Source organism: Magallana gigas, chromosome 6, assembly GCF_963853765.1.
Source record: "Magallana gigas chromosome 6, xbMagGiga1.1, whole genome shotgun sequence".
Classification (NCBI taxonomy): domain Eukaryota; kingdom Metazoa; phylum Mollusca; class Bivalvia; order Ostreida; family Ostreidae; genus Magallana; species Magallana gigas.
This window is the reverse complement of record NC_088858.1, coordinates 21,620,102-21,644,923: the sequence shown is the minus strand read 5'-3', so window position 1 is coordinate 21,644,923 and position 24,822 is coordinate 21,620,102. Positions and strand designations below refer to the sequence as shown.

General features: G+C 33.4%; 1 protein-coding gene across 2 annotated transcripts; it reads left to right on the top strand.

Annotated features, from left to right (window-relative positions):
- The first annotated feature begins 3,520 nt into the window (after positions 1–3,520).
- Positions 3,521–10,861, top strand: LOC136269733 (uncharacterized). Of its 2 annotated transcripts, XM_066088729.1 has the most exons (3): positions 3,521–3,591; positions 3,792–3,828; positions 5,982–10,861. In XM_066088729.1, exons 2-3 carry the CDS (start codon positions 3,798–3,800, stop codon positions 6,941–6,943), a joined length of 993 nt encoding a protein of 330 aa, XP_065944801.1. In that variant the 5' UTR covers positions 3,521–3,591; positions 3,792–3,797; the 3' UTR covers positions 6,944–10,861. The 2 variants fall into 2 exon arrangements, with proteins under 2 accessions (XP_065944801.1, XP_065944800.1); XM_066088728.1 differs by lacking the exon at positions 3,521–3,591 and having other exon boundaries at positions 3,605–3,828.
- The last annotated feature ends 13,961 nt before the right edge of the window (positions 10,862–24,822 follow it).

Below are 24,822 nucleotides of genomic sequence, written 5' to 3'. Positions count from 1 at the left end.
AAAATCTAAAAATAGCAATAAACCCTCATTATTGTTTTCCATGCAGTATTCATACATGTCTAAAATTAATCTTCCATTTACTAGTATGCCTATAGAGCGGCATTTTAAATACGCTGATTGTTCCTTGCTATCAGGTTATCAATAACTGTTTGTAATTTTTTGGCAGAGACCAAAGCTAAAATTTCATAGTCGGTATTTGTTAAACTTAGTGGTCTGTAATTCTTAATTAAGGCTATTTTTGTCCCCTTTCTCAGATAAAAGAGTGATAACAGCTAACCGCTGTGAAAAGGGTAGTTCCTGTTTATCGAAAATACTTAGTAAAACTTCATAAAAGAGTGGTCCAGTTGTTTTCAAAAAGCATTTATAAAATTCAGGCGGTATACCGTCTAAACCCGGGGATTTGTTATTTTTCAAAATATTTACTGCATCTGTGCATTCATCAGTTGTAGGTAATGAGTCACACAATTCTTTTTCACTATTGCTAAGTTTTGGACATTCCACATCATTTAAATTAGCATTTATATCATCATTTTTAATAGATTTACTTGTATATAAGTTTTCATAAAAGTGACACATTTCCTCTATAATTTCGCCATTACTTGCTACAGTTTTGTTATCAGTTTTTAGTTCATATGTTGTATTGTTAGCTTGATGTTTCTTTTCCAAAACTAAAAAGAATTTTGTATTTTGTTCACCTTCGTTAATCCATTTCGTTTTAGATCTAATCTGCGCTCCTTTAGTTATTTCATTGACATGTAATCTTCTTATTTCTTTAATTCCTTTTTTCTCTTTTCATTCATATCAATATCCCTGCTAGGTAGATTTTCTATATTATTTATCCTTTTCTCAATCAATTTTATTCTATATTTTACATTGTTTCTGGATTTTCTTGCGTAATTAATGGAATAATCACGAACCTTTATTTTAAAAGATTCCCATTTCGATATTGGATCTAATGAGTCATCTATGTTTTTGAATAATTCTAAGATTCCGCGTTTCTAGTCTTCGTTTTCTAGATGCGAGATATTTATTTTCCAGTATCCGTTACCTCTCTCCAAATTACTAAAATTTAAATTACATTTCATTACATGCAACCTGTGGTCACTTAACCGCGTGTTTTTTTATTAGTACCTGGTAATTTTCGAACAACAGTATTTTTTACATAATCAATAGTATCGTTGCGCACAAAAATGTAATCTATTCTACTCTTCGGGAATTTTCTGCATCACACCATGTATAACCATTTTTCGTTGGATTTTTTGTTCAGCCACACATCGACTAGGTCCAGCTTATTTGTTAGTTTACTTAACCTTTTACAGGATTTGTCATTTTCTTTATTTAAATTGCAACTGAAGTCACCGCCGATGATTAGTTTACTATCTTGTGGAGTATGGGAAGAAATAAATGTATTTAGCGAGTTAAAAAATGCTATTCTATCACTTTCTTTATTGGGAGCATATAAGTTAACAATAGTAAATAAAGTTTCATCTATTTTAGCATTTACCAGAAGTTTCCTTCCATCATTTGACTTATGCACATTTAATATATCTATATTACATTCTTTATTAAACAAAACGGAAATGCCTCTGTTAAAGGGGGAGTCGGAGAAAGCATATATTGCTTTTCCGTTCCATTTTCTATCATACAATCATACAATAAAATGTGTTTCCTGTAAAAGTGTAATATTAGTTTTATTATCTTCTAGCCATGACAATTTTTTTTGACGAATTAAGACCTCTTACGTTTACTGATACTATATCTAAATTTGCCATATTTCAAAATATTCGTTGACAAAATAAATATATAATAAAAGTAGGAATATACTTCGAATGCTATATGAAAAAATAATAAGTGTTTTTGTATACATAATATTAGTATTTCCTATAAAAATGCACTAATATTGTCGGACACATCGTTTTCAGAAAGTGTATTCTAAAATATAAATTACTAAAAAAATGAACATAGGTACTACACTACTTCTTATTGGAAAGTAGATTATCATGATAATAGTCTATGATTGTATGAACGATTATATTGAGCATATTAAACGTACAAATACCACAGTTCTGAAAATTTTGAGGTCGGAGGCCAGATCCGAATACAGTTACCGTTCATCACCGGAGCTCTCTGTGTCCGGATTACACCCCGACACGTCACTGTCCGACATAGCTCTGAGTTGTTCCAGCATCTGTACTATGGTACGCTGATTTGGTTGATCTTTGTTTTGTTTTTGTTTACGGTCAATTTTAACGGAGTCGCTGTGTTTTCTTTTTCGCACTTTTTTTGCAATTTTTTTCATAAGTACGCCAAGTACGTTTTTTCCCGGCCAGTGATCCGGTTTTGGATTGCGGGTGCCGTCACGGTCAAGGCCGAAGCCCCACTCGTTGTTGTAGGTTGCTTCGACAAATGTTTATGATTGCTTAGAGGTTACAAGCTTATCTAGGGAAACTGGTACTTGAACACACTTGTTTTCTAATATTTCCTCCATAACGGAAACCTTTGTGGACACCCACTGGTCATTGGATTTGACCATCTTACCCAGGCGCAGGGCGGCAAGCGCGTCATCGGCTATTGCAATCGCGTTAGGAGAATCTAGATCTCTGCACCGAACTGCTTTGATATACTGAAAGGCATGTTCTGCCGATTTATGTTTTACACCAACAATTTCTAGCTCACATGGGTAGAAGTTGGAGAGGACATCTTGGGCACCGCAGAACGTGGCAAGATGTTTTTGTGGTTGATAATGCAGACTCAATGATCATTACCAATTACCTGTTTGATTGGGTCTATTAGATCAAAATCAGTGATCTGTTTATCACTGGAGCCGCGGAGATCATTATTCTTCAAGCTAGAATGCTACACCAAAATTTTATTTTATGGATCGTTAGAGAATCATATCTGTAGCAAAATTGCGTTGTTCATAGAAGGAGATATGCCCTAAAAAAATTATACGAATTTTTTGGTATTTTTTACAAAAAAGAAGAAAATCTAATTTGGTTGCAAGCAACGCACTGTAGAGTTTAAAATTTAATGTGAATAAATTAAATTCATAATAAAATTATCTAATTGTTTCTAATTGGGATCAGCCAAATTTTGAAAATTTGGTGATAAAGTTGTAAATATTGATTTGTTTTACTTTTCATATGACAAAAAAACCCTAAGTGTGTTAACTTGGCCTGGTTTTCTCAAAGAGCGTTGCCACATATATGTACAACCCCTTCTTTGTTAGCGCACATACTACGAGTCCGAGTTCGGTGTCGCTCTAACCTTGGAATGTCTAATTATTTGAAATGAGCAGACAAGAAACCGATAAAGTGTACGATAAAGTGTCACCTAAATGTCTAAATGTAAATGTTTTCATTCACGCATAGACAATAGGACAAGGGATTTTTTTAAATTTGTTATAAGCACATAATGGTTTTGTGTTTCTTTCTTTCTGTTCTTATCTTTTGTTATGAAAAAAATAACAAGGTGCCGAATTAATTAGATTCATAATAGCGAATTCACTAGGTGTCGAATTCACCGGGTGCTGAGTTCATTATTTATTCAGATGCCGAATCCACCAGATGAGTTGACTTGTTGCCCGTTTCTGTAGGTACAGTTTTGCAATTTATAAGTAGCCTTTAAAGATCATAGTGTCTTTAAAGATCATAGTTAATCTGAGTGAGTGGGCGTTTTATTAGACAACACGGAATGCTGATACGGTTACACCGAAAATTCTACAGATTATTGAGTCTATAAAAATGGAAAAGGCTGTGTATAATGGCATTATTTTCTCCTTGTTTCAACAGGCTCGGATGACTTCTAAACGACTACAGACAATGCCAGGTAATTTAGCCATTTCGCTTTTTATTTCTTAATGTTTTGTCTTTTCCTATATAATCATTCTATTTTTTTTCATAAGATAGGCATCTCCAATTGATCCAGGGTATTGGCTATTTTATATTTTGTTTCGATGATCAATAGTATCATCCTTGACGCCGTTCGTCCTAGTTTCTGTTCGCCCTAGGTCCGTTGGCCCTTTATATTATTTAATTCGCCCAAGGTTCGTTCGCCTTATTTTAATAAAGGAAAATATATGTCGTTGTATATTTTCATGTTTGTGTAAATATATACCCCTTCATAATTTTTACAAAGATCATTTTAAAAATTTGAAGAAATATATAAACATTACACAATACAACACTACTATACCCCCTTTACATAATGATAACCAATTGACTGACCTGATAACGATTCAATGAATTATTGCACCAGTGAATTAATTATAAAATTATAGTTGCAGTAGTACTAGTTTGATACAGTTTACGTTCAATCTACGTTTATATCTCAATTAGAGATCAAGTGATTGTGTTGTGCGTGGGTATATAACTTCTTCAAAGATAGAGAAGCTGTTCATCCGCTGCTCTCCTTCTATATCGACCAATTAAAGTCTCAATTTTTAGCTCACCTGAGCTGAAAGTGAGCTTTTATGATCACTGTCGTCCGCCTTTGCCGTCTGTCTGTTAGTAAACTATTAACATTTTCTATATCTTCTCAAAACCTACTGGGCCAATTTCAACCAAACTTGGCACAAAGCAACCTTAGGCAAAGGGGAGTCAAAGTTGTGAAAAAAAAAGACCACGCCTTTTTATTAAAAAGAACATTTTTAAAAAAACCATAATTAGACCATTACATCTTTTTGAAGAAATAAAATCATAAAATGTACGAGCAATTAATAAAAGTAAAAATATTTTATCATTTAAAAAGTTAAAATTAAACGAAATAAAGACTATTTACATAAAATGATATAGTTTATTAACAAAAAGGAGCGAACATGGTTTAGGGCGAACGATAATGAGGACGAACAACAATTGGAGCGAACAGACCTAAGGCGAACGGACTCGAGTGAACTGGTACATGTAGATAGGGCGAACGAACCCGATACCCTTATCTAAAAACCTTAAAAACAGTTTAAATATAATATGAAACTTGTAATAAACAGTGTGTGGAATAAAGAGTGAATATATGAAATGTAAAAAGGCAAATAAATAACAAATTCGTTTTATATATATCAACATACATACTTGTTGTTAAAAAAATTTTGAAAAGGGATTTACTTTGTCCATGTCATCTTTAAGCGGTCAGCGTATACGCAAAACACCTTATGTTATGTTACCAAGAACCGGAAGATGCGTAAAAGCGCTACCTTTCATAAATCAGAGTACTGAGAGAACTAAATGCTGGATATGTTCGATACGTGCCTGTTTTTTGAACAAAAATAACAAATTATCTCTATTTTAAACAAATATAGAGATTGTATTGTTTATTGAAGCTGGCGTTTTATAGGCTTTTCAGTTGAGTAGTGAAACGACATTTTTATTGACAAAATTTAGATAGTTTACTGGATCAGTACTTTGAAAGCAAAAACTTACCAACAAAAGGAATATTTCAGTACATTGCGTAATAAAATAAAATCGTCCTCTGGTTCCTTTGGTTCTCTCTCTTTTTTTTTTTTTAAATCAGAATAATTATTGAAATATCTGTGATTGTGTGACTTAACTAAACACACGAATGATTGCCAGTTGTAGGCACTATCGTTACTTTCTACATTTCTTAAAAATGCAATTAACGGCAGATTATGAACAATTAATGTTTTAATTTGTAACTACTTCCGACCATTTTATATTACATGAACAAACTGAAAAAAATGTCGATCATGCATTTACTTAATGATAAATTGTTAATATAAGTAGCTCACTTTTTTGTGTTATGTTATTCACCTCTATAACTTAAAAAGTAGTTTTGTATTTTTTCAAAACATCTTTCATATATAAAACGCATCAACAAAATATAAGTTGATGCATAGAAGCTGTTTTTAACAATTACAGAAGTATTTTCTATCAATAAAGAACCAATGTGTATAATAAATTTAATTTCGCAATGATTTTTCAATGATTTTTTTTGGTGATTTTACTTGCAAATATTTTCTTTTGTTAAAGGATTGAATTCAAGAAAATATGATCCATTTTACATAAATCCAAAATATTTCTGGGAGCAGCTGCAGATGGTTATTGGTACAGAGGAGGATGTACACATTCGGAGGGAAGTTATTACACTTTACATGTATGCTTTATGTGGATCAAATTCTTGTGATTACATGTCCGGAAGTAAAGGTGAAGGATTTTTGTTTTATTGGAGTGACGTTGATGTCATGTTATCAACACCCTCACCACAAATCAGCATGGATTCGTTCCATCCTGGTTGTGCGTTCATAGCAACGAGAAATGGTTGTCAACCAGGATTTTGTAAACTAATTCAATGTCACGCCAAGTGTGATTACTATTCTAGAACAGGGTTTTTACAATTAAGACAGCAGATGAATTTTAATGTAAACTTTGACCTCACAAATCGAGGACCCAGTTTTTCAACGAATTATCCAGATGGATTTGACCGTTGCCATGCGTTACCTATACACCCAGATTCGTCTAATGTATTCTTAAAAACCTTTCAAACAAAATTTTGGAATGATGTTAAATCAGAAATAATCAAAGACAACATAACGGTTATGCATTGCGTTCCTAAAGGTCCAGAAAAGGGAGATGAAGATGGACATCAATGGTTGATCTCATTTTCTGTTATTGAGCAAAAAATTGTCCATTCATTGAACCATGTCCAGTTTTGTTGTTACGGATTGATGAAAATCTTTATACATATAGTTATTGATATTCATCCTGACACTCACGACACGATTACTTCGTACCATTTAAAAACGGTTCTGTTCCATGTCATTGAAGACATCCATCCTGATTTTTGGATTCTACAGAATATATTTTATTGTCTACGAATATGCTTGACGCGACTTTTATTATTTGCTACTAAAGGCTGCTGTCCTAGTTATTTTATACCTGAAAATAATCTTTTTTTTCAAAAACTAGACTGGTTGAGAAAAGATGCACTATAATAAGAAATCTGCTTGAAGTGCATCGTTGTGAAAATGCATTGATATATTATATTGTAGACCTATATATTCCTTTAGAAATAATTGGATTACAAAACGGGTCTCATATGCTGCGCACATTCTATTCATTATGCTTAGCCCTTAGAGTGGTGAATGGTCACCGGACTACGTATCGTGAATGCATGAATTCCGTCCTTAAGATCATGGTTGCATTACAAGATGAAGAAAACCAGCTGAGAATTGCTATTCTGAAATACATATGGCTTTTGGTCATGAGAAGAGTAGGTGTAATTATGTATGACAAATTTGTGCTGACTGGCTTTCAATCGTATCTATTATCGGCAGAAGTGGCACTCATGTTTGCACAACACGCCAATATATTTGGTTCGATCTACTTAGCGACACTTTGGTATTGTGAAAAGAGATATAAGAAATGCATTAAGTTGCTTTCTAAGGGTACAGAAAATCTAGCAACTGGTCCTATATTTGGAATCGTTTATTATGGATCTCTTGGAAATAAATGTACTAGAGGACCTTGCGATTATACTAGCTTGTTTGAGAACCATTACATTAACTTGACTGTAAAAATGCAAAGAGCTAGTTATCTTTTTCCGAAAGATATAAAAGAGCTTGTTGAAAAAGCTACCATTTTCGATTTCATAGTTTATGTTAAACCCTATGCATACTTGTTATTATTCCTTTGCTATTACAATTTGCACAAAATAGCGGAGTGTAAGTGGACATTTTCTGAGTTGCTGAAATCATACAAAGAATTTCAAATTTGTTTTCCAGACAAATTGCTCCAACAAAATACAAAAAAGTTGTTAGATATTGCAGCAATGAAGATGAAAAACTTTTACTAGTGTACAAATGGATATATAACTCTTTTTTCGTTGAAAATGAATAGATCATTAACACATTTGGAAAATTGTTGCCGGTGACTTTTATATTCTTTTTACATGTTTTTGTGTTTGGTTTTTAAAATCTTGTCAGCCAAGAACCTATTTATAATGATACTTTCCAAAGCATGTTCTACAGACATGTTTTATTGATTGCTTGCATTGCTGAGACATTAGTGAGACATTAACGTGCATGTCTCGACAATATATAAGTGTTCTGATGTGTTGTGATGACTTTTTTTTTTGGAGATGAGTTTTGTCTTGTAACTGACTAGACACACTTTGGTGGTATATTTGAATGTACATAATAAAATGTATGGAGTTTAAAACATTACACATTTATTTACGTATTTCACTTTGGTATAAAATGACTTAGACATAGTTAGCAGAGTTGCATGGAATTCAAAAGATCATTTGCATGGTATTTTCAAACCCAAATAATGAATAAGATAATTGTAGGGGATTGTTCACTTTTTTTTACCCAAACATGGTATGTTTTCAATCTTAAATAATGAATATATTTGATATTTGTAGCCTAAATTTTCATACAAATTTTCCTCAAAGATTTCGCAGCAACTATTTATTGCAGATGCTTGAAATTTTAACACACTATTTGTTTATGCATGCCATATCGTGGGATATATTTTTGTACCAATCAGATGTTTACTTCTTGTTAAAAGTCGACTTTGCTTATTTTGCATACTCACATCAAAGCGGGGGTATCACTAGTTAACATTGACTCACAGATTTTTTTTCTTCGTTATTCTTCATTTAATTTATTTCGTATGTGTTATTACAACGTGAATGTGATGAATGATGATTAAAGAAAACAATATGTGTGCTACAATCCTATTTAAAACCATCGGGTTTTGGCATATCACACCATCGGGCGTAGTCGACTGCACGCGGACCATCGGGCTTTGGCATGTCAACACATCAGGGTTTTGTGTAGATCATCAGACTGTGGCGGGACCGATTTTCAGGTTTTTAGCAAAGTTAGTCTTGTTGAACACTCATTTATAAAATACTTTTAGATGAATTCAAGTACAAAAGGTCGAAAGGGAACAAGAATTAGTCCAGCATCTGGATCAGCCACACAAATGGCAGAGATAATGAATGAAGAAACAAGCGATAGCTCCGAAAAGGGTGTTAAGTCTGATGATGTTTTACCCACACAGTCGCTTTTGATTGCAGCAGTCACAAAAAGAGTGCTACAAGTTCTTTCCAAAAAGGACAAAGAATGCCATAAGAGGAGGAAAAGACAGAAGAAAAGACAGGAATCTAAGAGACAGAGAGTACTTAACACACCAGGTACAAACTTTGAGAGTAATGAGAAATAATCAGATAATTCTGATATTTTATCATCATCATCGAAGAGTGATTCTGTTGACATCTCAGATAGATGCAAGATTAAAATTCAAAATCTAGTTTAAAAATACGTTGATTTTATCAAGCTGCTCCCCACTATAGTCTCGCTTCGGGCAAACCATTGCAATTTCAAAGTACTGGCAATTCTGAGTATGGCATAAAAAAAACGTCTATGTAGATCTAAAGAATAGAGGATAATTTTTAATTTTTTGGCCTTATATTTTAAAAAAAATCCAGCAGTAATCAAACACCGTGAGATGGTTTGAGAGATAGCAAGTAAAGGTTTTGGACTGGCGTGGCTTACATATGATAAGCGACAGAGAAAAGGTATAGAAGTGAATTAGATTACTTGGGGATGAGTTTTTTTTAGAAGTATTGGCCACCATTTTTCGTCAACCCCGAACCCAATTAAATTTCCGTCACAAATATGTCTATCAAAAGGTTCCATACAAATCAGCCGTTCTGGTACGTACGCCACCACTCTCGAAAGGGTAGCATATCAGAATGGCTGATTTTAATTAGATTGTGCTCCGATAAAAGTAGAAGACGAGGGCTTCGATGTGTACTCACGGTGTGCTCTGGATTATTCAAATTTTCATGATCCCAATTTGGCTGGTCCACTAATCGTCGCGCAAAAACTATGAATTGGCTCGAAGGCCTGCTTTACCATTGATCGAAAATCGGGTCACATCCCGCTTTGGCGATTTTGTTTTTCATGTAAATATCCCAGCTATATAAATATATACTTGTTTTATTCCAAACTGATGATTCTTTGGTATTGATGATAATCCAACACCAATTATTATTTACACCGTACCGTAATAGACAATATGTAACAACTTGTTGCGGTAACCCCCCCCCCCCATTTCCACCGTTCAAATATGGCTATAATATATTTTAAAATCAGGATTACACACGTAAATTGCGAACAGCCCTTTTACTTGAAAATCTTGCTCACTATTGCTTATTACATCCTATATTATAACATTTTCATCCATTGTGAATGTAAATGCTGACACATTTAACTTCCATCGGTTAATATTTTTATGAAAAATCTTGATATTGCTTGCTCCCATTGTCTGCACTGTTTCGGAGAAGGCGTTATGGCGTCAGGCAATAAAAGTTGATATAATCCATGAAATTATGTGGTTGCCATATTAGTTTTGATCGCTCCTCAACTACTACTGGGATATATATGTATATACCGGTTGAGAAAGTTATGGTTGGTTGCTTTCCGATCGAAGCATTCAGAATGCATAGACTGTTACTTGCATAAACATACTTTGTGGTAATAAGTTTGAAAAAGGGGAAAAGAAACTAAAACCAAAAACAAGACAACTAAAATTCAGACCCGTCACGCTCTTCTCCCATTTAACAGGTAGACGAACTGTTATCAGAATAATAAAGAAAAACATAATTTTAAGAGACTGACCTTGATTAAAGAATCAATATTCAAGATATCTCAAAGATTTGTTAATTGATTTAAAGCATCAAATTTCCCTCTCCGTGCAATGCACTTTAAAATTGCAAAACGTTTACTTACATTACCTGTCAACACAGACCAAGCCCAATTTTTCATACCCAGCAGAAATTCTGTATCAGCCTCTTCTGTTGCTAATCTGCTATACTGGGTCAGATTCACTGACTGCACTGCCGTCTTATATTTTACAGTTTATTTTAAATAATATTATGTGTGAATGGCTGCATTTTTACATCCTCTAACAATATCTGATTTAGCAATAGTTATTAATTAATACCTCTTGATCAGACCTAGAGTATAGAGTTTCATGCATGTGTTGATTTTATATTCAGGATGTAAGTAAAACTCATTATCCCAAATTTTAGGAGGCAAACTATTTTGTGAACTTTAATGTTCGTATAACAAAATGACCTCCACCGTTTTTTTCTCTTAAACAAGTATTTTATATATATAAGGTACATTGGCATTGTCCAATCCTGAGTGCAGTTTAAATTTAGTACGTTGAAAAAACATGTTATGGTAATGCAGTTAAATGGCACTTTCACATTCTTAAGCACTTACGAATTAAAATTAGTGAATCAAAATCTTACAGAATCAATCACAGTACCTGTTGTCATGCTTGTTATTGAACTGAACTATCATTTTAAGACACAAAAAGTCAACCAATGTGATTAAATGTGCAATAAAAATTAATTCAAAAAAATAATAATAATAAAACTTTACAATTATGTCATTATAAAAATAAAGAGCCCAAAAATATTTGTAGAGGCTAAATTTAAGGTAAGATCAAATGTAGTTTTGAGGCTTGGCCAAACTTTTTGGAACAGCCAAATTTGAGGCCAGGCCAGGCCAATGAAGCCAGGCAAGGCTGGGTGTTAGAGTGCCCCTCCTTAAATAAGTTATGAATCTGGTCAATTGTTGTAGTCAAACTGCGCATGATGAGACAGGCTGGTGTACAATCTGACTGGCTTGTGCATTAAAAGAATTAACAATGGCATTTCTCAGTCATATCCCTTGTATGTACACCGTTACACATGTGAGTATAGTCCACTAAAGCATTTTCCATAGGCGGTAATGTTAACGTTAGGATTCATAGCTCCAGTCCTAATTTTTTTAAACTCTTTAAATGAAAGTAAAAGAAAGGATTTTCGCAGTTTTGGAAAGGTTGTACATCAAACAATTTCAATAATTTCCTTCAAATGATAATTCAATTTTGAAACTTGTTTTTAAAATTGCATATCCTCTTTTCTGACATGTGTCAAGCGTTCTGATTGAAAATGTCACAATAAATGTATATCTGCTCTGCAAGATTAGAAACTATTTTCTTAAAGGACTACTCTGTTGTCCTACCGATTCTAAAGATAGAGGGAAATACTCGAGTGTCTTCTCGCCAACTATAAAAAAGTGTGGGAATTAAATGTTATGATTGTTGTATAAACATTAATTCCTCAAGAATTTACTCTTTGTTGAAGTCGATAACAGTTGTGTCCGTATAAAGCATCTGACAAATATTACTATTTGCAAACAAATTACGCATCGCACTACCCTGCTTATTTTGGAGCGACAGTTTTGTTAATATTTCAGTATAAAGTTTCCTAATAAGGGATATTATTTTGACGTATTTGTGAACATGTTTACAGTAACATTATAATTCAAATCATGATTTTTTATGCATGCGTAATTCTCTAGTACGCTTCACATGTTAAAAGTAAGTTTATTTCTTGTTATTTCGGTAAGCAATGCCAAATTATGATTCTTTCTTGATAGTGCATGTAGAACTTTGAGCTTTATACTTAAAACAGTTTATGCGACAATTACATGTAATATCAAATGTCAATCAGTCCTTTAAAAGGAATGTCTATTTTATGTTTACTTCATGTAATATATTGTCATGATTTTAATTTGTTATAATAAAAACCGGAAAAAAACCCCACAAAATAGAGTCAATAAAATTGAAAACCGATTTCTAATCAAATATTGTTTATGAGTTTTATAGCCAACTTCACAAACATCTTTATTTTATAAGTTTTGAAGATGAACCCACAGTTTGTGGTGAACAGCGCACGATTTCGCAAACGAACTAATAAAACAATTGGATTGTAAAACAGTTTTTAATTTGAACAAAAATTAGTTAAACATTGTTTTAAGCGGTAGCTTGATTTCAAGTACAATTATAAGCTTTTTTTTTTATTATTTCAATGTGATTCTTCCACATATTCAAATACATGTAACAGCACTTCTAGACGCATAATTGATTATTTTTATAGCATATTGTTTACTGAAGAGTTATATTTCCACACTAGCTAGACCGTGTATTCTATGTATATTATCTATTAAAATCGTCTATGGAAGTAATGATTTACATATTTTTATTGATCGATTTTAAAACAACATTGGTTTGTAATATAACAAATTTATGGTAAAAAACCTCATATGATTAAACACAGAAATACTATGTGGCGGATTTTATGCAAATAGACGATTGAAGGTGGTACATGTATTTTACAACCATATGTACCAGTCTAAAGTGCAGTTTCGAATACCTGTATTATCTAATTTTTTCTTTTATAAATATTTTGTAGTATGTATATGTTATATTTATATTTATACAGTTAAGTTTCGCAGTTGGAAGGCCACATTTCTTTTTTCATTAGATCATGCATGCAAATCCATTGTCTGATGATCGCACTACTGTTAAAACCTCCCCATTCGTCAGTTGTTTTAATTGTCAACAATAAATGGCAGTTTTTCACACAAGCACGTGTTTTGTTATGACAGTCCAAGCCAAATCAACAATACTTCATTTATTTATACATGACTTAGATATTGTATTATAAAATATTGGCCTATCTAACGATGTAATGTTCCATAAGAATTGTAAAGTGTCTTAGAAGAATAGGTTTTCATTTTTAAGTTTATATTTTAAGATTTATTTGTAAACAATGTCATATTGTCAATTAAGGTGTGATCATATGTCAGTAAATTGTTTCTGAAAATTCTAAATAACCTTTATCAAATGTTATATATAAATATTTATCTTTCCTTGCTTCTAATTAAAAATCATAAGTTTACAATTATTAATACTTATTTTATCCTTGATATGTTTTAAACCAAAAATGGAAACACTCTTTAACCGTGTAATTTTTGATTAGTTAAACAAGTAAAATTTTTAACGACGCACGACGACAGACGAATGCCAATTAAGATCAGTCATTTTTGTTATTCGGATGACCGGAAAGACACGTTTGACGAAGCGAATTGCCTATGTTTGCACTTAAGGGCTGAAAGATAAGTCGAATGAAAACGTGTAACTTAATATTGTACTTACTTAATTATGAAATACTCTTCTACTTACGAATCGACCAATGGTCGGGGAATTTTTAGTTGAATGTTCTTGTACATGGTGACGGTATGGGTTCAGACAACCAACCCTTTTCTTAACGTATCTCTGAGAATTATTTAATGTTTAAAAAAATAGTCATACCGCTCCTTAGAATTTGCCAAACATTTTATCTGTTCATTCAACATTACATTGACTAAGCGTGAAAAAAAAAACAACAACCTATGAATGCACAACAAGTAATAGCTAGTTTACAGTCACCTACCTGAACGAAACTATCAATATTTACTTTTTTGGTAAAGAAAACCCTCTTTGATATTTTTAAATTTATGCAAAGTCTTCATTTCTGCTTGACGTATATGTACATGTTATAATCAATTAGAAATCGACAAAAAATGTTTTACCAAAGAAAGGTTACAAGACCCACGTGTATATTATCATGCATTGATTGAAATTTATTTTATGTAAAATCATCTTTATTTAGTAACCAACTGAGTTACGCCGTTAAGCACACAATCATGAAAACTTTAAAACAGATATTTATTTAATTGATAAACCAATTACGCATTAAATTGGTTATTTCTTAAATCCTGTCATCACTAGAACACCTTACCATATTCAACCTCAATGAATATAAAGTCTGTAAAACAGTTTGTTGTGTGTTGCCACCTGTGTGACGTTAAATTATTTATTATTTGTTTCAAATTCTCAAAAGTTAGATGTTTACGGTGCTACCGTTGTGGTGAGCGCAGCAAGAATTACACAAATCTAGCATCATTATTAAATATGTGAAATTTTGACAATGATCAACAAACATCAGAGAGAGAGAGAGAGAGAGAGAGAGAGAGAGAGAGAGAGAGAGAGAGAGAGAGAGAGAGAGAGAGAGAGAGAGAGAGAGAGAGAGCGAGAGAGAGAGAATATTTCTATGTTTAATTGTTAAAAACATTTTTACAAAATACATAGACTTGCTTCCCCTGAAAATTAGAAGAAAAATCGGTCATTCTGTTAAATGTGATTTGTTAAACTACATCAAATGTGTAAACGATAAATATTATATTTCTTTTGCACCTTGTTGTTATCTGATTTTCCCCCTGGATCATACTTTTTAAAATTTGTTCATTTTTTCATGCTAAATACATACATGTATGTTACTTTTCTGCCCCCTGACCCACTTTGTATGTGTGTAATTTCCTCCTAACATATACTTTCTGTATGCAAAACTAGCATAAAAATGGGATCAATATGCCAGTAAAGTATTGCTTATATATATATGTGTGTGTGTGTGTGTGTGTGTGTGTGTGTGTGTGTGTGTGTGTGTGTGTGTGTGTGTGTGTGTGTGTGTGTGTGTGTGTGTGTGTGTGTGTTCCCTTTGTAAACCAAATATAAATGAAAAACTAGTCATCTGAGGCAGGTATCGCCGTTTATACGGAAGTAGCGAGAACAGACATTACAATTACAGATATTTGATCCACCTATAGATTAATCACGGAAATAAAGCACGAGATTACTGTCCCGTCATACATTAAAATCAATATTCATTTGTGTACGTATCTCGACTAAATACGAAGGACTGGAAGTATTTCTGATTTCACCAAAGCTGATTTCACGTTTTGAGCGATAGTCAAAACGTGTTCGTCAAGGAATTGTAAATTACAACTTAACGAGGCCGAGTACAGAACGAGTACGCACGCTTTCGCGCAGCGTTTCATTTGGTTTGTTACGTCATCTTTTTGCTTGGTTGACGCCATGGTGTGATAGTTTCAACTGCAGATATTCAGCGAAATTTGTTGAAAATAGCTCGTTTGATGCGTAAAATTAATGTTATACTGTGGAATAAACATATATGTCTCGAAGTATAAGTATATTTGGGCTCGGGTCGAAAACATGAAGAGGATTCAGCAAGCCTAGCCCTCTGTCACGTTTTCTTAACCCGCGTAAGTATAGCTTAATTCATATATTTCAAGACAGTAACCATGTATTTTATATTAATGACCCTTAATATGTGATGTTATATATCTTTTTATTACTTAAATATGTCTTCATGTTTTAATAATACTATATAGATCACCTTTTCCGCCTTTGTCAAATAAAAAATAGCCATTATCTGACGAATCTGGGAAATTGGGCATACAAAAATCAACTTTGATAAGACCCCTGGAACAAACCAGCAGGTAAAAGGTTTTTTTATTTGACCATTTGATGCCTTTTAGCAATAACTTTAATATAAAGAACAGAAAAAGAAATCCCTAGGGCAGAAGTTTTAAAAAAATGTAAAAAATGTGCAAAATTGATACATTTCATGCAAAATCCCATAGGGGCCTATGTTAAAGATTAACAAACTTTGAGATGACCCCCTAAACAAACGGTGTGGTAAATGTCTTATTTTTCAATCTTAGAATAATAATTATATCAGTAGAAATTCATGTAAAAAATTTCATCCAAAAATCTAGGGCAGAACAAATTAGACCCGGCATCGTTAAATATCAGAATTTTTGGCATAGCACTACAGGTAAAAGCACGGGATGCTGCCGATTTTTTTTCTTGATAAATCTGACAGGTAGGTTAGGTCGTTCTTTTTTGCACGCACAGCTGGTTCTTGGAGCACGCTTCACTCGCTATTAATAATTAAAGCAGACACAAAATATAAAGATGAAAAATAAACCGAATATTTTAAAGGGAAATTTTATAGTCATTACAACTAAAACTTCACCAAAAATTCATGAAAATGGGTCTGCAAACGCCATTGATTTAGACGCACCAAGAAAGATTCAGGCCCCTTTGTGTTTTCACCACTTCCTATTCTAAGGTTGTCACTGATGGGCATGGTACCTAAAAAAGATGGCTCATTTTGACTCACTCACCACCTATCATACCCAATTGGATCTAGTGTTAATGACTTTATTGACAAAAGTTTGTGTTCAGTCAAATATTCCTCTTTTGATGAAGCCATCATAAGAAGTAATAGAAGTTCATATTATGAATCTACACTTTTTACAACTATATTTGTTACAGCATTCTTTGGGTTTTTCAGAATGGGCGAGTTAGTACAAAACACAAAGCAGGATGTGGGGCATGTTATCAAAGTGCAAAATGTGTCATATTCACCACTGGACAACGCAATTAAAATTGTACTTCATCACTCAAAGACTGATCAGGCGGGTAGGGGGGCTGCTATTCAACTTAAGTCTACACATAAGATTGTTTGTCCTGTGTCCTGTATTAGGTTATATTTACAGTTGAGGCCGAAGTGTAGGGGGTCATTGTTTTGTCATATTTCAGGAAGTCCGGTGACTAGATACCAGGTAGTATCAGTTTTCAACATGTTACTAGAGAAATTAGGTTTAGACACTAGGTTGTACAAGACACATTCATTCCGTATTGGTGCAGCATCTAATGCTTGGGCGTCAGGAACAAGTCAGCAGTTTATTGCAATTGAGGGTAGATGGAAATCTTCTTGCTTGCTTAATTATATAAGACAGTAGCTCCTCTCAAAAATATTAAGGTATTGAAGGTGACAACCTTCTCTCATGTTTTTATTTACATGTATGTAATTTTTTTTTAGATCATACAAGAATCTTGATTGTTGGGTCATCCATCATTAAACATGCTTTTTGTTATGCAAGAAAGTCTTGCCGTGACACTGATTTACAGCTAGATAGACACAAGGCAACCATTTTCTGGCAGGGCAAAGGGGGCATAAGGTGGGGTCAACTTTACTCTAAGATTAAGACATTGCTTAAGGTAGAAGATCCACCTCAGATTTTGGTCATACATTGCGGAGGCAATAATATCCCTATGCAAAACGGGGCTAAATCAATTGAACTGCGATTTAGCATTATCAAAACCTTGGAAAACCTTTCTAGACTGATGCCATCCACCACTTTAGTTTGGTCCAGGGGTGTATGGAGGGGTGGGAGGAACCCAGTAGCTTTAGAAGAGGTTAGGAAGCAAACAAATAGGACTGTTGCATCTGCACTTAAAAGGTTGGGTGGAAAATATATAAGATATCCAGAGCTGTGCATTGATAGTCCTGGTTTGTTTGCCACAGACAAGGTACATCTTTCTGGCCTTGGCAATGATTTATTTCTGTACGTACCGCTTGCAACAAGCACTACAAACATTCTTGTCCGACCCCACTGTGTTTGCGTCGCCTAGAGTAGGGGAAGAGGGGCCATGGCGGCGCTATGACTAATTGGGTCATAGTTAGTCACACTTGACGGTGACTTTATGTTGTTGTTATTTCACCTAGTCCACTGGGTCTCAGTCATGTTGACTTGAGAAAAATTTATTGTGTGTTTTTTCTTACTTGGTCAATTTGCAGACCATATAACTATTAATGAACAGCATTGTTGTTACTTTATCATTTCAATCAAGGGCACTTTTTCACTCCTATAACAAGTAGTTGTCTTATACTTTTATGCCTTTGGGCATTAATATTCCCTGCCTTCGTGCTTTGATCTCGCTTTTTAATTTGTAATAGCTCAATGGTATATAATGATTAATCTCAACATATAGCCCTCGTTCATTGGTGTAGCTCTACTTGTGGCCAAGAATATGCTGTGCATAGTCTCGTGGCGGCATTCTGGCTTACCAGTAGTGCTTATGTCAAAAATATTAATTGACAGTTATTTGCATTTGTATATATATTATGGACTAGGTGAGCAAGCAGTTGAGCATCTGTTCCCAGGGCTCAAGCTTTTGCTTTGCTTGTTTGTTAGGGATGCCCTATAAGGCAAAAATTGATGCCTGGCTCCCATATTTTTAAGCAGCCATGGTCAATCATCGCCAAATAAAACTTAAAATAAAATACTGTGTAGTTGTTTTTCATTGGGCGATTCCCCAAACTTGTTTTGTTTTCTGTATTTCGTCTTTGATAAATATAAAGATATCAGAAAAATTATATCCTAAAGAAATAACCTTCGTATACGTAGAAAAAAACCCATCTCAATTTCAAAATAAAAGAACAGGTACAATATATTTTAGAAAGAGTAAATTAAATGTGTGCAATATGTGCACTATCATGACATATTGAAAGGCAAATTTTCATTTATTTTATTGACAAACGCTATATTACCTTAGTTATATTAATAATACTTGAATGCAGATAATTTGCCAACTTTATCCCATCCAAGAAACTTGACCCCAACCAAAACAGCTTTGCTTCCTCTCAAATAGAAAAACCTTTGACCATTTATCCACCCAGAGTATGCAACTGTAACCTTAGAATGCTTCCACATTATATTCAGCTTTTCTCCATATGGTTTTTAGACGATTTTTTAAAATGACATATTTTCGATATTTCTATATAATCTCCTCTTGAAAAAGGGACTTGGCATGGGCTTTCATATATTAATTTACTTGTATTTTTCTTAATATTCCTATGTGAAAACGACCCTACCTCGGGTAAATACGCTGCTTGGAATTTGTACAAATTTTACCATATTGTCTAAACTGTACTCATTTGAATTATGAATGCAAGGCGAGAATTGACAAGCCTAAAGTCATCGACTTGCCGGAAAAAATAAAATGCCTTGGATACTTACTATTTCTGTACTAATATATAAAACTCTATATGTTAAAGATACGTGAAGTCATCATTTGTGATCGTAATACTACCTAAATTGTATAAGTGTTTAGTTGAAAGTAGCTAGGGATATCTAATAAATATTATTCTAATATTCTATGCATTGAATGCTGTACTTTTAATACTTACAATGTAATATACTCAACTGTTTGATATTTTCTCTTATCGACGGTCAGTGGAATTCTTCCAGGCCTTGCAGGTGTCAGGTTTAGTTATGATATGATATTTTTCCTTACTCTCAGCCACTCTTTGGAATATTCCGCTATCTTAAAAATGTCCAAACTGGATTCTTACCCGAAATGGTATTCTTAAAGGTAATAATATAAGCAAAATGGTCACGTGTTTTGATGCTGTCTGTTAATGACCAGATGGCGTAGGGTCGTTCCAGCTTCTTCATTGTTATTGAAAGCAGCAAAATGTTTGACACATCCACCTCCACCCCAACTTTACATGTACCTACCTTAATTAAATGTATATATGTATTTATATGAAATTCAATGACATTTGTAATGTGTTTGTCAGCATTTTTTTGAAGATGCCATCTTTTTGCTGTTATTTAAAGCGACGCGAATAGTTTAACATAAATTGGTTATTCTATAAATATAGGGAATCTACATATGAAAAGGTTACTTTAGTTCCGTGAGAACAGCTTGAAATCATACCCCTTTCATTTTATATTGTTAGTTATTGTCTTCCGTTTCAGCGGAAGGCCTTTATTGTCCCCCGCCGCAACGCGGAGCGGGGACATAGACATGCCGGGCGTCCGTCCGTGGGTCCGTGCGTCCGTGTGTCCGTTTTTCCGTCCGTCACACTTTTTTGTAAGCGCTCTCATGCCTACAAATTTTGACGGATTTTCATTAAATTTAATCCAAATGTTTATACTACTATTACCTTGGTCAAGTTCGAAAATCAGCATTGGTCGATTCTTTTTGTTGGAGTTATGGGACTTTGACCACAATAATGACTCCGTTTTATCCAAAAATTGACCTTGTAAGCGCTCTCATGCCTACAAATTTTGACGGATTTTCATTTAATTTATACCAAATGTTTATACTACTATTACCTTGGTCAAGTTCGAAAATCAGCATTGGTCGATACTTTTTGTTGGAGTTATGGGACTTTGACCACAATAATGACTCCGTTTTATCCAAAAATTGACCTTGTAAGCGCTCTCATGCCTACACATTTTGATGGATTTTTATTAAATTTATACCACATGTTTATACCACGTATACCTTGGTCAAGTTCCTAAATCAGCTTTGGTCGATACTAGTATACTGCTTGACCGGCGGGGGACCCAGGAATTCCATTCTTGTAAATATAATTATTTTTTCCTATTTCTGTCCAAAAGATTTCTCAAAAAGCAGTTCATTAGATTTTTCTGAAATTTCTAGAATGGATAGATAATGACATTTTCCCGATCTGCTTTTTAGATAGTTTTGATTTTCTTTCCAATCGTCCATTTCCGGTCCCGAGGCAAAAAGAAAATCTTTGTAACAACAAACGTTAAAGTCTTGAACAGCCAAATTTTGTGGGATGACGTATGTATGTAAATGTGTTTATACTGTTTTATTCAATTTGGCATAAGTTCTGGTCGTCACAGAAAGTACTCCAAAATTGATATTTTGTTTATATTCGTAATTTTTCATGGAATGAATATTTAAGTATTTAGAATGTAATCTATGTGATGTTAAATAAAAAAAAAAAAACTCGACTTCTGGTGGGATATTTCACATATGTCAATGAATTTTTGTTTTTAAATTTTGTCACCACGAAATCTAAAAAACCATAAGCGATCAAGAAACGAAACATTTATGGACGATAGACATTTGTTTGGAGATGGGTTAAATGGGTGTCAATTTGTTTATCGTCTTTTGGTACTTGCCGGTGTAATGACAAAAGAATAATGACGCTTGTAGAATATTAAGAGGGGGTCATTTTTCGTCGTAGAATAATGACCCCCTTGCTGAAGAACAATTGGATTTTTCTGAAGAAAAAAGACCCAGGGTTTTTTTTTCTTCATGTTAAACATGAAGAAAAATGACCCCCGTAGAAAAATGAACCCTGCTGTAAACAAGGATAGAAATTGGTTACCCCGTATCCAAGATAATACTTCCAAATTATCTTAATTTTCACTCTGTTCAACTGATTTTGATGTAATAAAACCGAACTTGTAAATAAATCGCTGTATATAGTTTTCCATATCAATAGCAAGCACACACAAAATACTCTTACATTGCCGCAAATTGATTGTTAACAGTTACGTCACTTCTCTGGTCGACATATGGCAGAAAATGACGCAAATAAAGAAAAACAAATTCACACACAATAAGGATATTATGTGATAATTAACGAACAATAATCATGAAAGAATAATTGTTGTAATAATATAAGCAAAATTCGTTGGTGATGAATCGGCACTCTCACATCTTCGCCCTAAAGGCGAAAGTGCAAAGGTCGATGTGGCCCTATCGGAACACCATAGATACGTGTAAATGTAGTCGTTAAGATGACAACCATCGGAACACCATACTTCTTCGCCAATAAACATAATTTTGTTTTATAGTGTCTTTTATCTCGAAATGATTTTAATGTGTTGTCACTCCTAATATTGAGATATATATGGTGTTCAGATGGGGCCACTTCGACCTTCGAACTGTTGCTTATATTTATAAACATTCATAGTGAGCGCGATGGCCTAGCGCATGCGTACCAATAATAGTATGGGTTAATCGGAAAACCTTGACGAGTACGGTGCTTGCATCAAATTCTATGAAATCGACTGAGACTTGCTGAATGCAATCAAAAAAAAGGCAAAGGCGAAAGTTCGAAGATGCGTAAGCAAAAGTGCGAAGATGCAAAGGCGAAAGACCAATAGTAGTATCGCCCCCTCGCCTTCGCACCTTCGCCATCGCATCTTCGCCCTAAAGGCGAAAGTTCAAAGGTCGAAGTGGCCCTATCTGAACACCATAGATACATGTAAATATAATCGTTAAGATGACAACCATACCCTGATGCAATACGTCAGTATCTTGTTATAACGGAATGATTTTTATTCTCTAAGATATACCCCTTCTTTCACTTTAAGTTTATTAGAATATGAATTAAAATTTCTGTTATTTTTCTGTAAACTGCAGTAAAATTACAATATTGTATAGACTATTTCACAAATAATAAAAAAAAATATACCTAGACTTTAATGTATAAGGGGGTCATTATTCTACAGGGGTCACTTTTCTTCATGTAGAATGTGCTCATTTCTATGAAAATGACACTTATTCTTCAGTTAAAAGGGTCATTTTTCTACGTAGAATATTGACTGAATGGTCTGTTTTTCTTGGACTTTTAGTTGGCTCAATTAACAGTAAAGTAAAAAAGCTTTTGCAATCATTACAAACCTTTTACATTGATCCCCCTGTTTGTCCGTTTCCGGTCCCGAGACAAAATCCCCAGTCTGATAGCTAAGAAATAAACTGTAAATGATTAAGAAATAAAACTTTTATGGATGATAATTTTGATAAAAGATGTGTTTAATGGGTTTTTTTTAATAAATTAAAAGGTTTTTCTTCGACTGTTTTAGTCTGCCTGATGAATAATAAAGTACATTAGGTAAATGTACAAGAATTACAGACTTCAACTTTCATTTTGAAAGATAGACCTATGAATATAGATGTGTTTAATTTGTTTTGTTTGAATCGGTGTAAATTTGGGTCGTCACAGTAAGTACTCTAAAAATGTGAGGTTTTTTTCTTCAGTTTTTTGCTTTTTCAATGGAATTAGCATTTCAGTATACAGAATGTAATATGTCAAAAATTCCATGTAAAATAAAGAAACAAATTCTATTGTCGGTGAGATATCTCAATTATGGATACTGTTCATAGAAAAGAAAATATGTTTGCTGTCATTTTGACAGCTTTTTTCTTGTTGTTTTACATGGAACTGTTAATTCAGCATAGGCGAATATAAATCATAAGTAAACAAAAAAATCTACTTACGGTGAAATATCTCAAATATCTTAATCCGTTGTTGTTTTCTAAATTTTGCCCTTGTAAAATCTAACAATTTGTTAGTAATTATGTAAAAGAACTTTTATGAATGATTGACCTTCTACATCTTACTCAGATCAATGTTTTTTTAAATTAAGACAAACGGAAGACCGTCCTCAAAACATGAAATGTGATGAATTGCCTATTTCTTTTATTCGCGTCTTTTTCCATAAATGATATATTTCATTTCAATATGGGTGTTGATACAACTCAGCAAAAACTTATGTGCAGCATAAAAAAACAAACTATTTTATGATTGATAGCCATTAATAAAATATATAAAGTTAAATAGTTCATTTTTGAGCGTTTATTTTTTCAATACTGTGATATTTATTGGGTCATTGACAAAAAGAATATCTTATCGGATATTTATCACAAAGCACCTGTAAACGTCATAACTATGTAAACAAATAACTGTTATCGGAAGGACCTTTTATATGTCTAAAATTATTTATCACAAGGCACCTATCAGGAGCCTTTTTTCTAATATGATTAACGAGAACCTAGGTACAGTTTTGTATGGCACGCCAAATCACAAAAAATCAAATCTTAGTGTTTTTCAGTCTGTAAATTAACCTTAACAATAGATTTTGCTGATAAATTTAGATTTACATCTGTAAACTCTACTTTACATTCGTTAGCTATAATTAAGAGATGTTAATTATAGTTTCACAAATCGTGAAACTAAATTTATCGGATTAACTATGTGTTGCAATCGCAAATGGTTGAATTCAGTGTTGATTATACTTTACATTTCTGAAACATAGATGTTCGCGTTAACTGTGGTTAACAAAAGTGAAATATAGATTTACGTCTTTAACTAGAGTTTTCTGTCCGTAAACTACACTCTACAACGGATAAACCTAGTTTATCAACTGTGAAACTATGTTTAGCTCATTTTTGTGAATTTGACGTGCCACAGTTTTGCAGGTCATAAGAAGATTTTAGAGATCATGGTAAATAAATCTGAGTGAAATGTTGTTTTATAGACAACGGGGAATACTGATACGGATACACCACTGAATCTGCAGAATATTGGGAATCTCTGAAAATGGGAAAAGGCGTCTATGATCAAATATGTTTCAATGTTTTTCAACGGGCTCGGACGGCTTTTAAACGACAACATACAATGACAGGTACTTTGGGATTTTTTTTTAAAATTTCA